Here is a 14,623-nt window from a genome sequence, read left to right on the forward strand (position 1 = left end):
TCCAGTTATGTGTATACAACACTGACATGGAGTGACCATTATATTCTGTCATCCAGTTATGTGTAAACAACACTGACATGGAGTGACCATTATATTCTGTCATCCAGTTATATGTATACAACACTGACATGGAGTGACCATTATATTCTGTCTTCCAGTCATGTGTATACAACACTGACATGGAGTGACCATTATTTTCTGTCATCCAGTTATATGTATACAAGACTGACATGGAGTGACCATTATATTCTGTCATCCAGTTATATGTACACAACACTGACATGGGCTGACCATTATATTCTGTCTTCCAGTTATGTTTATACAACACTGACATGAACTGGTTATGGTTTTTCAACATGAAAAATCATAAGTGCTGAAAATGTCAAGTCATATAATTATGGTCAAAGTACAAAGCAGCTAGGGGATATCTGTGCCATCTGTGATGGTCAGTCTATTTTCACTAGGAGATGGGGCTTTTTTTGTGGTCAAATACAGTAGTTACCTTTAGGCAGGGTTTCCAAAGTACTATTAGCGGTGTCTGCATGTAAATCTACGACAGCTACCGTGGCTCCCTCTTTAGCAAACACCTGGCACACGGCTTTCCCGATACCACTGCCGGCACCTAGCAAAAGAATTATGCTCATGAAATAAATAACCGTTACAAAAGCTAGAATTTCTTTAAAACATGTTTAAGATATCTTCATCACTATGTTGGTGACTGTATTTGTTTTGTGTAAAACATCTTAATTTTCTGGGTATTTGTTATGGCGGACAAGATGCATGTACATGTATGTAGTGTCTGCAAAGGGGGGAGGTCATTGGAGGGGGGAGGTCATTGGAGGGGGTCTCCTCTCAACATTTTGATTTGTTTTCTAGAAGCTTTTTAGAATGATATCCAAACTGTTGTTGCCTTATTTAATTTAAAAATGAAAACAAAAGTTAGGTTGTGCATATGTATAGCATAATAGATACTGAGTCTAGTAGATTTTACCTTAAATGTCTCTTGGCTGATATTTTGTGTGCAGACTTACATGTAACAGCTTCTTTTATATCAATAATGTATAAGTAGACGTGACTGAAGGGAAACTGACAGGCTTGTTCATTTCAATATTGACAAGAGAATGAAATATACATTGATCAGTAATGGACACACCTATCATTAACAATTAACATATGCAGTAATGGTCAATAATGAGCTGGCCCAATTAATAATGCCTACTAAGGAGCTGCAGTGAAACGAGCTTGTTAGGGCAACATTATACATATATTGCCATTCCAGTAGGAAAACATGATTCTTTGAGGTTAATTATGTTTCACGAGGGCAAAGCAAAATATGATTTATCAAGGAGAAACAAAGAATTATTATTCCCTAATGCATGGGCAGTACATTATGCCTTAAAAAAATCAAAAACAATAACACAATAGTATCAGGTTGGTGCACCATTGATGTTGTCTGTTTGTCATTCAGAACTAGGTTGTGGTGGCTCTTGGGAGTTTTTCTAGAAAGGCTCCAAATAAGGGAAATTAATCGGGGAAACTGAGGCGTGTGAGGGCGACATGATGTTTTGTTACCCTGTCATGTAACCAGTATCTGATCATTAAGGTGAGGTGTAATAATACTGACAGCATATACTTACAATTTTGATTATGATTAAAGTAGTTTAATTCTAATTTTTGAAACAGTGCACAGCCAGACCAGGATTTGAACCCAGGACCCTCTGAACTCTAGACAGAAGCTCTACCAAGTGAGCTACCTGGTCACCAGCAATAGACCTAGTCCATGCAGTTCCACTACATTAATCCTCCCTCCTTTTCATAAGTGTGCTCCCGAAGACATCACTATTCAGAGGCGGATTTAAGGGGTTGTCACCAGCGCACGGGGTAGCACCAGCGCACGTGACACCCCCTGCCCTTGACTTTAAAAAATAATAGTATATCAATACATATACTGCATCTATCGTGTGACACCCCAAAGCTCTGTTTGGTGTACACACTGTAACCTTAGGGCCATCCTCGATATCCAGGGGTTACGCTCACATTCGCTCTCTGCAGAGAGCAAAAGTTAAGTGTAACCCCTGGATATTGAGGATGCTTGAATTTAGCCAGACCAGGGTTCAAACCCGGGACCCTCCTAACTCTAGACAGAGGCTCTACCAATTGAGCTACAGGTAGCTGATGATTGACCCTTTCCAGTTATGCTACACATACATTTGAACAAAATGACGAATGAGTACATAGGAGTACAGATGTTAAGGTGTACCAGGTTGTTTTGATATCAAAATGTTTCCTTACTATTCTGAAATATTAAACTGACTATATCTCAATCCTTTTAAATGTATAGTATAACCTATATCTGCACTATCAAAAAAGTTGAAAGGAGACTGAGTCAGTTATTTCGGACTATTTCAGTAATTGCATAAAACGTTTGTTCTGACATTCTTTGAAATTATAAGATTCCCAGCACTACGAATAACGTTCAACTTACAGTAAATAACAGCAACACTTTTTATCTGGTGTTTAAAGTATGAACTTTATACACATTTTTTTTATACCTGACGGTACCCTCAATTTTTATAAGGTTTTAGAACGTGTATAAACACTGGATACAAAGTGTTGCTGTTATTTACTGGGGTGTATAGTTTTATTACTAACCGAAAGTATACCGAAACCGAGCCCCTGTGGTTCAACTTTGTTATTTAATGTGTTTTATACATTATATTAATGTTTTAATCTGAGTTATGATTTTATGTCCTGTGTGTTGCTAATCGCATATATATTTCAAGATTCTGCAATATATTTCGTCCTTACAAACAGTAGTACCAAAACATCTTTTCCTCGGGAACTAACATGCACTGAAACGTGTTGAATTATAAGAACATGGTAGATTTAATATAATTCGTTCAGGTGAGTTTGACAGTTTCGTGCTCCGCCTACATTATCAGTACATTGTAACCTTTGTATCCACAAAGATCTCCTCAAAACTATCAGTCGTTTGATGACAGTGCGTGGAACAACTATTTCTACACACGCGATAACTTAACTATGGCAAAACAGTTACACAAAAAAGTTATTATATCACCTGCAAATGCAAGTGAATTACCTGTCACAAGTGCCAGGCGACCGGCAAGAAGACCTACAGCGGAAGCCATTGTGAACTCTGGAATGTGTATTTTTAGTAACGGAAGTAGCTAATTGTCCAATCAATATTTAGTGGTGACGTAGGGGATTGCACCATCATTGCGGGGATACCCTTCCGTTGTGCAATGAATGTCCTCTATAACTATCATGGGATCGGCAGTCAGATTCATTTTTACTTTGGTGAGAGCTGTCACAAGGTCTAACGTTGGACGGAGACTTTTCGTCGCTGTAGAAAATGATATTAGATTTCAAACGTCGGGAGAGAAAACGTTCAAAACAACGACGATGGCGAATAATTCGGCGGAAAACAAGTTTCATAAATACCTGGTAAATGATTTGTCAGTCTGTAATATAGTTCAATAACGTAGAGCGTAGCAAGTTACTTTTTATTGTTAGTTAATTGTCTAATAATTCAATACTTCAGGTTTCATAATGATCAATCTGTCAAAGTTATATTCTCTATGTAATGTAATCAAGTGTTACTGACTTTTTTATTGCAAGTTTTCATATATCTAAGATCGTGTAAGAAGCTTTTAACTTATATATAGATCTGATACAAATAAACACATGTTTTCTCTGGACATAAACGAGTAGGCGGCCGGCGGGAAAACTGATTTCCACTGGAAAGATCTACGTAAACTACAAATGTGTTTACATGAATTACTGGTATATGTTCTGTTTATATGTCTATATTTATTATGAACAAGTTCGTTAGAATGCCGTTTGTATTGACAGATGATTTATTTTACCTTATTAGGTAACAGATAATTAATAGTGTGCTACCGCTGTGATATATTTTTCGCTCACCTCGCCAAAAATTCATCCCTGATGTGAGGTATGGATAAATTAATTAATTCAAACCCAAGGGATAAAATATATCACAGCGGTAGCACACTATGGATTCTATTTCTTGCTTATTACCAAAAACCTGTAAAAGCTGCTGCTCTTCTAGTAAAGTTGTAAACTTTCCGCACATTTCTCATTTCGGAACGTCACTACACGACGTCACTAACAACAGTGAGACCCTGAAAGGTCACTATAATTCCCCCGCCAGTCTTTGCTTGTAAGCGATCTAGACCTGTGGGTCAGATAGAATTTTCCAGCACTGCCGGAAATGCGGATATCTTAGTCTAGTATGGAAGACTATCAAATCTTGAAACTATGATGTTGTACTAACGTTAAAATACAAATCAATAAATAAAATAATCCTTCAAAATCGTTATTTCAAAGGCTATTTTGAAACGTTGGTTCCACATTGTAATAACGTTGTAGGGTATCTATCAAAATCATTATTTCAAAGGCTATTTTGAAACATTGGTTCGATGTCATACTAACGTTGTATATCCAACCATCAAAATCACCATCTGAAAGGTTATTTTGGAACATTGGTTCGACATTGTACTAACAATGTGCTCCGATTTCCTTTAAAGGAAATCTTAAATTTTGTAATACGACGTTGGTTTGACATTGCAAACTTAGCTTCGACCAATACAACCTTATCTGAAGTTATAGCCCGACGTATATCTGCCAGCTGGGATGCAGGTTATATCGGTAGATCTAGACCACAGCTGAATATCTGTTCAGATTGGATCAGTACAAATCATCTGATGTAGGAATAAGGGTTGAAATTTGCTCCAAATTGACCACTACAATTGGAAGAATGGAATATGGAAAAAAAGTTTTTAAAATCTAGTCTTTTTTTTATCAAAATGACAGAAAATCAATATCTCAAAAAATCAGATTAACACTGTTAATGAAATTAACTCATAACTTTTTATCACTACTATTGTTTAGGTTCAAATATCATTTAAATGTTATTGACTTCCAACTTTGAATGATTTTCTGTAGATCTTTATCAAAATTTCTATTTTTCAAAAACATGCAAGTTATCTCCCTTGCATTGTTAATGAATTTGGACATTTCATCAAAATTTGTCTTTTTGTATATTTTTTCTTCTGCTTCCACTTTGTGAAATAAAAAACAAATCTCCTGTTAGGCATCATAAAAATTGATCAAATATTTTGTGAGAACAGTTAATCTATTGAGTTACACATTGCATGTGGAGCAATAGATTCAAATTCAAGATAATTAGTTTTGGAAATGTATATTTCGATAATTTCTATCAAACTTTCACACTGAAATTAACCAAATGTGAGTGTTTCAAATGAATCCGAATGAATTAAAGAATAAAACAAACTTCCTATATTGTACAGATAGTGGGCATGTGTAACCATGGAATGCCAAAATCACGACACAGCGTGGGCATACAAGTGTTGGATCGACTGGCAACAGACCTAGACCTGAAATGGACCAGGGACAAGAATTGTGCAGGGTTCACTGCAACATTTGACTTGAATGAAGGGGCCCAGGTTATCATGTTAAAGCCGAAACAGTTCATGAATGTGAATGGTAAATCAGTAGGTAAAACAGGTAAGCAGGATCAAATTATTTATACAACAAAACATTCCTAATATTAGCATGCTAAATTATTTTGAACTCATCTATTAAAAAAAAATATACTTGTGTATGACTCTCCAAGCTGATTATAAGGAAATGGTTTCTTAGGTTTCTTAAGTTTATTATAAAAATGTTTAGCTGTGTGTATTTTAGTTTAAATCATAGTTGGAAGAACAGGTTTAATTTTTCTGTTAATCACATCTGATAAAACACTCTCTGGCAATAAAAGAACTCTCTCAAACTGAGATTTTATATTGGTTAACCTGTATTTGTGTAACACAAATTATAAACATGGTATACATTTATGGCAAGCTCATTCCTTCAAATTACAATTTATTTAATTCAAAGTAAGTAGATGAGATTATGATATATATACACACCTGGTAAATGCATAAAAAATCAGTTGTTAAATTTTTTCAGAATAATTCGAATAACTGCATGATGAACATATGAAGTAATATTTGATTAATGGATTTGTTTATTTTGCAGTTCGTCAGCACAATATAGATGCAGATAAAGTTTACCTCATGCATGATGACTTGGACAGAGCTTTAGGCAAGGTCAGCATCAAAGAAGGCGGCAGTGCTGGGTAGGTCACCATGTTTCTTCAATTTAAATAAATGGTTACCTTATTGGACCAAATAAATGCCCATGTTGTTAAACAATTTGGCAGCGTAAACATGATTGCAAAACTTTCCAAACTTCTGAAGAAAAAATATCCCATAATAGACACTTTTTCAAGCAGGTCAGCAAACTATGGGGAAAGGATAGCTTGGATATGAAAAGGATAGGAAATACTTTTAAGGGACAGGGTGTTTATTGGGTCAAATACAGCATATCATTGTTAGTTATCCAAGTTAGATGTGCAGCAATTTATGAGGGTCTTTATAATATACAGACTCAATAGATTTCGTATTTATATTCTGTATGCCAGGACATTTTTTCTCAGTTTAACTTTCGCCTTTTTGCCTTCCTAATGAGAGCGATTTATCATTATCATTATTGATTACTGTAAACGTGGAATATTACGTGTGGGGGTAATTTACGCTTATTACGCGGAGCTTGATCAGCCGCGTAAATTTCCCCACGTGTATGATTTTGACGATAGTGTAAGGAACAACAACTTTCGTAAATATTGGTACATCTGCGTGTGATTGCCTCCTATAATATTGTTTTGTCAACATATTACTAATTAACGTACATTGTCGAGTAAAGTTCTAAAATCAAAACAATAACAAATAAAATAAACTACTTGATTAATTAAAGTTTTTAATGAACAATAAATTTGAAAATATATATAAAGCCACATAGAAAGTCATAAATAAACCTGAGTGCATCAAGGTTCATTGTTATTTGGAAAACGTGCTTGATTACGAGATCAGCTGGTATAAGACACACACATACACATGAATACAGTTCACCTTTATTATCATCTGTCCAATGACTTGTTGGTACGCATACGTAACATGTACTTAGTAGCTACTAGTATTTCTACCTGTACACATTTTGTAAAGTAAGGGAGATAGCTCTGCAGAGTAAACATCGTCGACAGCGTAAATTATCCCCGCACGAATAGTTTTGACCTTCAAATCGCGTAATTATCACCCAGCGTAACTATCCACATTTACAGTATTAATGTCCATCAACATCTAAGGTCACTTAAAGACATTATTTGTGAGGGCGAAAATTCACTGCTTGAATACGAATTTCATTGATGAAGGGATGAAGTTTGACTGGGTAAAGTTTTCTAGATATCTAATGGTATTTTGGAGATACATGTACTTTTTCTTTAATATTCATAACATTTTGTGGTAAATGGATTAGAATGTTAAAATAAATGTAATTATGGATTTTATTAAGGCGTTTTTGTGGTGGGTTAGTCAAATGAGAAACCTGCAGTACAACACAGGGTATTTATCATTTACTGTGAAGTGGTTTATCAATTAAAACCCTGTGCTCTTCTGAAGTTTATCTTCAATTTAACCCAGCAGAAAAAACAGCTTAACACTCTTTGTTTTACTTTCATGTGTGTCTAAACTCTGAGCAAATCAAAGATGTGAAAGTGAAGTTGGTTATTATTGTTTCCTTTCGGCCGACTGACAGAACAGCTGTTATGTTGTACCTGTTTTCTAGCAATTTAAATTGTCACAGGGATTTTAGATCTTCTAAAATCTGGTTTATATGAACCAAAGGCATAGATGAATAATTATAATGCGAAAACTGTTCTCTATTATTTTAACCATTGATACTGTATCGAAATCATAATATATAAATCACTACAGTATATAAACACTATTTCTCCCACAACAACTGTAGGTTTCCTTACTCCCGACTCATTGGATAAACCTGCTAGGAGTTGGTAAACATTTTTGGTTACCCAACTGTTGGTATCACATTGGATGTTATTTCATTGGTCAATCTTCTTATTATGATGTAAAATAACAATTATGCTCTACGACAGCATTTTCCATTGTGACATCATATAGTTCATAGCAATTTAGGGACAGTTTCCCCAATCAGAAACAGGAATAATGTACATCTGTATTCCCAAGAAAAACGTGGTTTCCTAATTGTAATATCTGAACGTTGTGGGAGAAAAAGGTCCCGAAACTTGTGATGGTTGATAATCATATTTATTGAAATCTTGCTTGTTAATTTTAAAATTGTAATAAACACTCAGTAAACTTTATGTCTTTATGAAATTTAAAAATTAAGTAACTCGAATTTGATAAACATGATAAATTACCAGCACTCATTGAGGAATGTCTATATAAACCATTGATGCATTATATAAACCATTGTTACAATTTATTAATAAGAATTATATATTCCTCCATTATATAATTCTTTTCATAGATGATTTTTTATTTGTGTAAATTACTTTTTCTTATCTTTCAGTGGGCACAATGGTATCAAATCAGTTCAAAGCTTGTTGGGATCTGCTGTAAATGTAAGTATAAAGAATATTCCATAATGAAATTTTCTTTTTATTTTACATCATTGCTCTGTTTAACCTATGGTGAAATTTGATTAAAAAGATTATGAAGCTGGGTACATTTACAATGTAACAATCAAGGACACTGCAAAATATGAACCCCAGTGGTAGTTGAATTTCACATAAAAACCTGTCTCAAGAAATTGTAGTACATGAAAAGAATTTCATAATTGCATGCTATGCTGTATATGTAAACACTATATAAATACAAAATTGTAATAAAATGTAAATATATAAACTATAGTTATTTTTCAACAATTACCAAACAAGTAATTTGAACTTGGGGGTGTTAAGGTGAAAGGAAACCTGAGTACCTGGAGTAAACTCAAGTGGTGGGGCAGGTGACCTGATTCCCCCACCCTTCTCTAGTCCGATCAGGGAATAAAACCCAAGCCACCCAGGTGAAAGACAAGTGTGTTATCCACCTCGCCACCTGACCACCCACTATAGTAAAATCTCTTCTCCAACAAAAATACATATTATGTGTACATTATGTATTTACATGTATATCTTTTAATAAAATTTTCCTTTTTGCAGAAGATGTTCAAAGTACGCATTGGGATAGACCGACCAAGCAGTAAAGACGAGGTGGTAGAATATGTTCTGACAAACTTCACTCAAGAAGAAATGACTGGTGTTCAGGAGGGTGTAGCGAAGGCACTCCAGTTGTGGACATGGCACCTAGAAGGCCAAGGGGAGAATGTGCTCCTTCTAACCAACCTCTACGGGATAAATCCAAAAATAACACAGAGTCTAAATCGCAAAAAGAAAAAGGAAAAGATTAAATCTAAGGACACAGTATTGTCAGATAAAACAGATATAGGTATATCAACAACATCCAGGACACATTTAGAGAAAGGTGTGGTATCTACGGACAAACATCTAGATACAACATCAATATCTGGGCGACAAAGAGTGGAAAGTGTGTCATCTGCAGACAAACAACAAGATAGAATATCTAGGACACATTCAGAAGATGGGGAGGTAACTGTTGACATGGAAGTTAAAAGGACTAAAGGTGAATAGAAAGTAGTGATGTGTATTCAATGAGGTCAAGGTCACTTGAATGAAGGGTTGTGTGTATAATGAAGTCGGTAAACGACAGGGGTGAAAGGTCAACATAATGTAATGGTGTGAATTATGAGGTCAATTACACAAACTTGACCAATTCTAGAGGTCATATTCCGTGAGAGTGTTGTATGTATGTTGAGATGGAACAAGGCAACAAATTTACCTTTTAATGTATTAACAATTTAACACAAATATTTACTGTTTACTGTGAGACTTTCGTCCAGGCAAATTTTGCCCTCCACGGGTAGAACCCGTTTTCATGCAGTGTTAATTCATTTAACGTGGTATTTCTTGATAGAGTATGTTGGGTTCTTCTTTTCACTGCTTTGATAAAGTCGGCCTCACTACGGAGTGTCAAAAAACCGAAGATTAAACTGCGTTGAAAATTTTCCTGTTTACGGTATCATAGGTAGTGATGTACATCTGGTAAGGTCATCAAGAATACAGGAGTGACCAGGACGAATGGTCAAAAGGATGTTCTAATGTGACCAGCACTGAAGGTTGTTAAAATGAAGTGGTGTGTGAATCTATTGTTGAAATTTAATGGCCAGTAATAAAGGAAAAAACGTTTTGTGAACTGTGCAAGTTAACTTTTTAAATGTTTTAATTATGTTCAAATAAAGATGATCTCAGGACATACAGGACTTTTATTAGAAATAATAAAGATAAAACAAACCAAATATAATCAGTTGTAGTGTTGTGAGTGTAAAAATCCAGCGGGGCTAGACTTGGATTCGAACCCCAGACTTCAGATTGTTATACTGTTGCTCTAACTGATTGAGCTACCTGGTCAGAAGTGTTTTGCCCAAACTTTTCTACAGTTGTAGCCAAACAGAGGTTAAGGGGAGGTTACTGTGACAGGGAAAACATAATGCAGTAGGACGTTGGGGATCCTTATGTTTGGTGTACTTCTGATAAATGATCTTTAAGATTCTCTATACTGGAATCAAATATCACAACGAGGCAATATTAAACAATGGATAAATGCGACATTCCTGTCATTGATATTTAATTTCGATGAATTATATACCGGTATGTGTTTCATTTTTTCAGCAGTAGTGATCAATTGTTTTTAAATGCGTTTATTGTTGCTGTTAATATTACATTTTCTATGAGATTGTTCCATGTTTTGAATGACCATTCATAAAGAAAAAAATGGTTCTTACTGGTGCTAAAATTAAAGTTTTGTCGAAATGTTTTCTTTGAATGTCCTCATTGTTCCCTGTTTTCAGGTTTGTTTTTCTACATTTTAATTGTGCTGGGTGACAAAATAAAAATTGCTTGCTACTTTATGCAGCTCAGTCACATTCCCTCTCATTCTCCTGTAGATTAAGGTTGGTATTATATATTTGAGTTTCCTGGATATCGTAAAACCCGACATCTTGACGTCTATTTGCCTTGACTGTGTAATCTATCCATATTATATCTGTCTATTTTCCACTTATGTGATGGTTATTTTTTTATATGTAATTTCGTACATAGGATAATATTTTAAAGAATGCAATTTCAGTAGTTCATGTCCTTCCGAAGGATTTCCACATCAGCGTTTCTATGTACAAGTTTTAATAATTTTATATCATTTACTAAAAAAGATAATCTTCCGACTGTGCAGCTAGGAAGATGGATTTTTTTTATAGATAACAAAGTAGGTCTCAGCACTGAGCCTTGTTGCACTGTTCATGTTACCTTTGTCCAATTTTCGTCTTTCATCGACACTCGTTGCTCAGTAAATGATTTCATAACTTATTCCATTTTAGAATATTAAGTTTTGTGGCTTCTAATTAAAATGTTTCTAATACTTAACCAAGGATGGACGTTAGACTGACCAGTCTAAATTATGCCGACATAACCTTTAAAATATTTCAACATATTTTTGAAAATTATGACGACATACAAAAGTCGTGATTATCATTAGATGCAGAAAGTCAATGGCAGAAAAATGGCACCATAGCATTACCCAAAATTATCCAGAATACAAAACTAATTATAACAGATTTATTTTTCAATAATAAATATGTTTACAGCACTGAAAAAGTCATGGAATTTGATTAGATTTAAGTCTGGCTAAATTAACCTTCTTTTTAACCAAGAAAATAATGGAAATAACATGTTTGACCAACTTTAAATTGCAATAACTACCTTGCAAAATCTCAAGTAAAGGGAATTTAAATATATAAAAAAAAAAATACAATATAGATTTGCCAAAAAGTTGCATTGGGATTATTGAAATGAATAGATATAAAATATAATATTATCAAGTTTTTTGGAGTTCAAGATATTTGCTTTTGATGCGTTTTATAGATAGAAATACTATTGGCTAAATATGGTGTCTGTATTAAATAATCATATTTGACCAATGTAGCTTTCACTCCGGACAAAAATGCAGCAACATTGTTGGACTACAGCTGATTTGGAGGTATTCTTTGGTAAAAATTGAACGAAATATCCATTCCTTGAACTTTGACCTTTAAATAGTTCAAACACATTTTCCTATGTGAATGCATCTCTTACCAAAGTCCGAACTTTGGCGAAAACCTCATCTCGTGCGATTTTTCTTAACGGTCCAAAACGGCCGAATTCACGATTCCGAACTACAATTTTTTCTTCAGTTTTTCAAAATGAAGATTGACAGGACTTTATCATCAGGAATTACTGGGCGTAGCTGGGATATAAATCTTGTGTATTTATATATATGTATATTTATAAGTATTTACCACGGACTTAGATAATCCACAGGTACTAGCCTCGTCTGTCAATACACCTATACGATTCTATTATAGGTGTATTGACAGACGAGGCTAGTAAAAGTAAGAGTAGGGTATATTTACCGGTACCACCTCCCCGCTTTTTGTGGAGGGTGACCTTGACCTAGAGGTGACCTTGACCTAGATATGCATGCAGGTGGAGGGTGCCTTGACCTAGATATGCATGGAATGTGTGGAGGGAAAACTTGCGAAATGTCTAGCGTCACAGGAATGTCTGACGTCATAAGAATGTGTGGAGGTAAGCTTAACCTTAAATGGTGACCTTGACCTAGGTCAGAGGTGACATATCTGTCTAGCATCACAGGAATGTCTAACGTTCCCCGCCTCAGTAGGGTATACACAATAGTGTTGAGGGTTGTTGGTCTTTTGTTTATAGTTAGAAATAGCCTTTGATTAAAACAAATCATGACGACAGGATAAAATTTAAACAGGTCATGTCCACGATAAAATCCATACCGAGATACAGATTAGGGTTTGTGTGGAGGGGATGATGCATGACTGAACATGACTGTGTGTATATATATACCAGGTAAACCTATGTATGAAATGTTGGTTGGTTACGGGGTTTTCGTCTCCTTGACTAGGCCTATTGCTAGGCTTCATCTCACCGACAGATGTCAATGTTCTGGCAACGTTCTGAAATGTATGTTGTTTGGAGGATTTAAGGTAACTCAGCAGGATTCGTGTGTAGGGTATAGTTTAAATGTATAACATAATAGTGTGGAGAGTTAAAATAGTCTTTAGTTATTGACGCCTTTGAAATCGGTTAAACAAGTCACGGCAGAACACAAATGGAATACATTGACTATTTAAATGGTATTATCAGCAAGACACTCTGCTACAAAGTACATTTCATGAATAGCTTAACCACAAGTAAAAGCTATTAGTATGATACAAAGCACGTCAACAGCAGCAATGTAGTAGGAAAACCTCACCAGAAACTGAGAATAAAAATGGACATAGAATGAAAGGTTCAACACAAACAATTTTATTAATCAACAAAATGTACACATCATTTAAGCCAACAAGAAAAAAACCTATGTTAGGATATATCGACTGAATAATTCAAAGTTATTAACACTTGATTTTCGACACATATAATGTTTCAATACTAACAAATTTAATAATCAACATCTTTAAAAATTTAACATGACAATGTAACAATTGAGTATCTGAAAAAACGTTCCAAAACTGGCCCCAACAAATACAAACGAACTCGCCCGTAACAGATTTTTTTATTCAGGACATAGCAATAAAGTCACCTGTTTCATGTGTGGAGTACATTTAAGCTCCTGGGCATCCTAAGATTCCGTCAAAATTGAGCATAAAAAGTGGTCGACTGATTGTGTGTATTTACAAATGGTCATACCCCTATACGTCTAAGGTTACACAGTATCGTGGTAATTTATAATGGAATTATTTGAGGAGATACTTTATTCCTACATGAGAAATCGTATCGAGGAGGGTCAAGCTAACCAGCAAGGACATGCCCGTGTCATACTTGATAGTGAAGACATACTAGAAAGATATTTCGAAGAAGCCCTGTCAACCGTCAACCATTTAGAAGTGGAGAAATTGTGGCGCCAATTTACTATTCAGTCCTGTAATCCTTCACACGTGTTACAACCTTTAATGGAAGAGGAGGATTTCCGCTATGAAGACTATGTGAAACAACATTTCAGTGGGAACATTCTCAAGTTTGTGAAGAAAATAGACATTGTCAGACTAAGACTCTATGTTTGATATGCACACTTAAAACAACCCCTAAAATGGCGAATGAAAGAACTTATATCGAGACTCTTTATTTAATTTTGTGGTTGCTTTTACTTGTATCAACAATCATTTGAAAATGATGTTATAAGACTTTTATAAAGGAAGTGAATCGATGGAAAATTCACAACGACATGAGAAACGATTATATTTCAAATGTGTCTAGCGTAGAATGGAAAAGTAGGGAAAAACAATATGTGATGCATAAAGAAGATTAATGAAATCATTCAATTTATACACTGGTCAGAAAGTCGCTTCATAAAACCATAACGACTATCATTTTTTTACTAATTTATGTGGAGACTTTTAAGACAACAGCTCGAGTATGTATTAGCTAACCCATGTATTGTTATTAAAATGTTAACTGATTGTCTGTCTTGTCTTTATCATATTGTCAACATGAACATTTCGTCAGTGTGTATATTTA

The 14,623-nt window shown here is 34.8% G+C and overlaps 2 protein-coding genes across 2 annotated transcripts in view; one reads left to right on the plus strand and one right to left on the minus strand.

Annotated features, from left to right (window-relative positions):
• LOC110441780 (estradiol 17-beta-dehydrogenase 8-like) overlaps positions 1-3,169 on the minus strand; it is a 17,190-nt gene extending 14,021 nt beyond the window's left edge. The window contains exons 1-2 of the mRNA XM_021485035.1: positions 3,101-3,169; positions 503-622 (exon numbers count right to left, since the gene is read on the minus strand). Of these exons, the coding sequence (XP_021340710.1) occupies positions 503-622; positions 3,101-3,149 (169 nt within the window). The 5' untranslated portion in view covers positions 3,150-3,169. The remainder of the gene's footprint in view (positions 1-502; positions 623-3,100) is intronic.
• Positions 3,170-3,227: 58 nt separating this feature from the next.
• On the plus strand, positions 3,228-10,523 carry LOC110442495 (probable peptidyl-tRNA hydrolase). The gene is made up of 5 exons (XM_021486141.1): positions 3,228-3,465; positions 5,352-5,568; positions 6,085-6,184; positions 8,494-8,545; positions 9,128-10,523. The coding sequence occupies exons 1-5, from the start codon at positions 3,268-3,270 to the stop codon at positions 9,614-9,616; spliced, it is 1,056 nt and encodes a 351-aa protein (XP_021341816.1). The 5' UTR covers positions 3,228-3,267; the 3' UTR covers positions 9,617-10,523.
• Positions 10,524-14,623: the final 4,100 nt, after the last annotated feature.

Source organism: Mizuhopecten yessoensis, unplaced genomic scaffold (assembly GCF_002113885.1).
Source record: "Mizuhopecten yessoensis strain PY_sf001 unplaced genomic scaffold, ASM211388v2 scaffold1883, whole genome shotgun sequence".
In the NCBI taxonomy this organism is placed as follows: domain Eukaryota; kingdom Metazoa; phylum Mollusca; class Bivalvia; order Pectinida; family Pectinidae; genus Mizuhopecten; species Mizuhopecten yessoensis.

What these genes read in the sequence shown, in the direction of transcription:
- LOC110442495 (XM_021486141.1), top strand. Translation starts at nt 3,268, where the DNA reads ATGTCCTCTATAACTATCATGGGATCGGCAGTCAGATTCATTTTTACT. An exon ending in ACAAGTTTCATAAATACCTG is followed by an intron (nt 3,466 to 5,351) that starts GTAAATGATTTG and finishes TATATTGTACAG; the next exon opens with ATAGTGGGCATGTGTAACCA. An exon ending in TAAATCAGTAGGTAAAACAG is followed by an intron (nt 5,569 to 6,084) that starts GTAAGCAGGATC and finishes TTTATTTTGCAG; the next exon opens with TTCGTCAGCACAATATAGAT.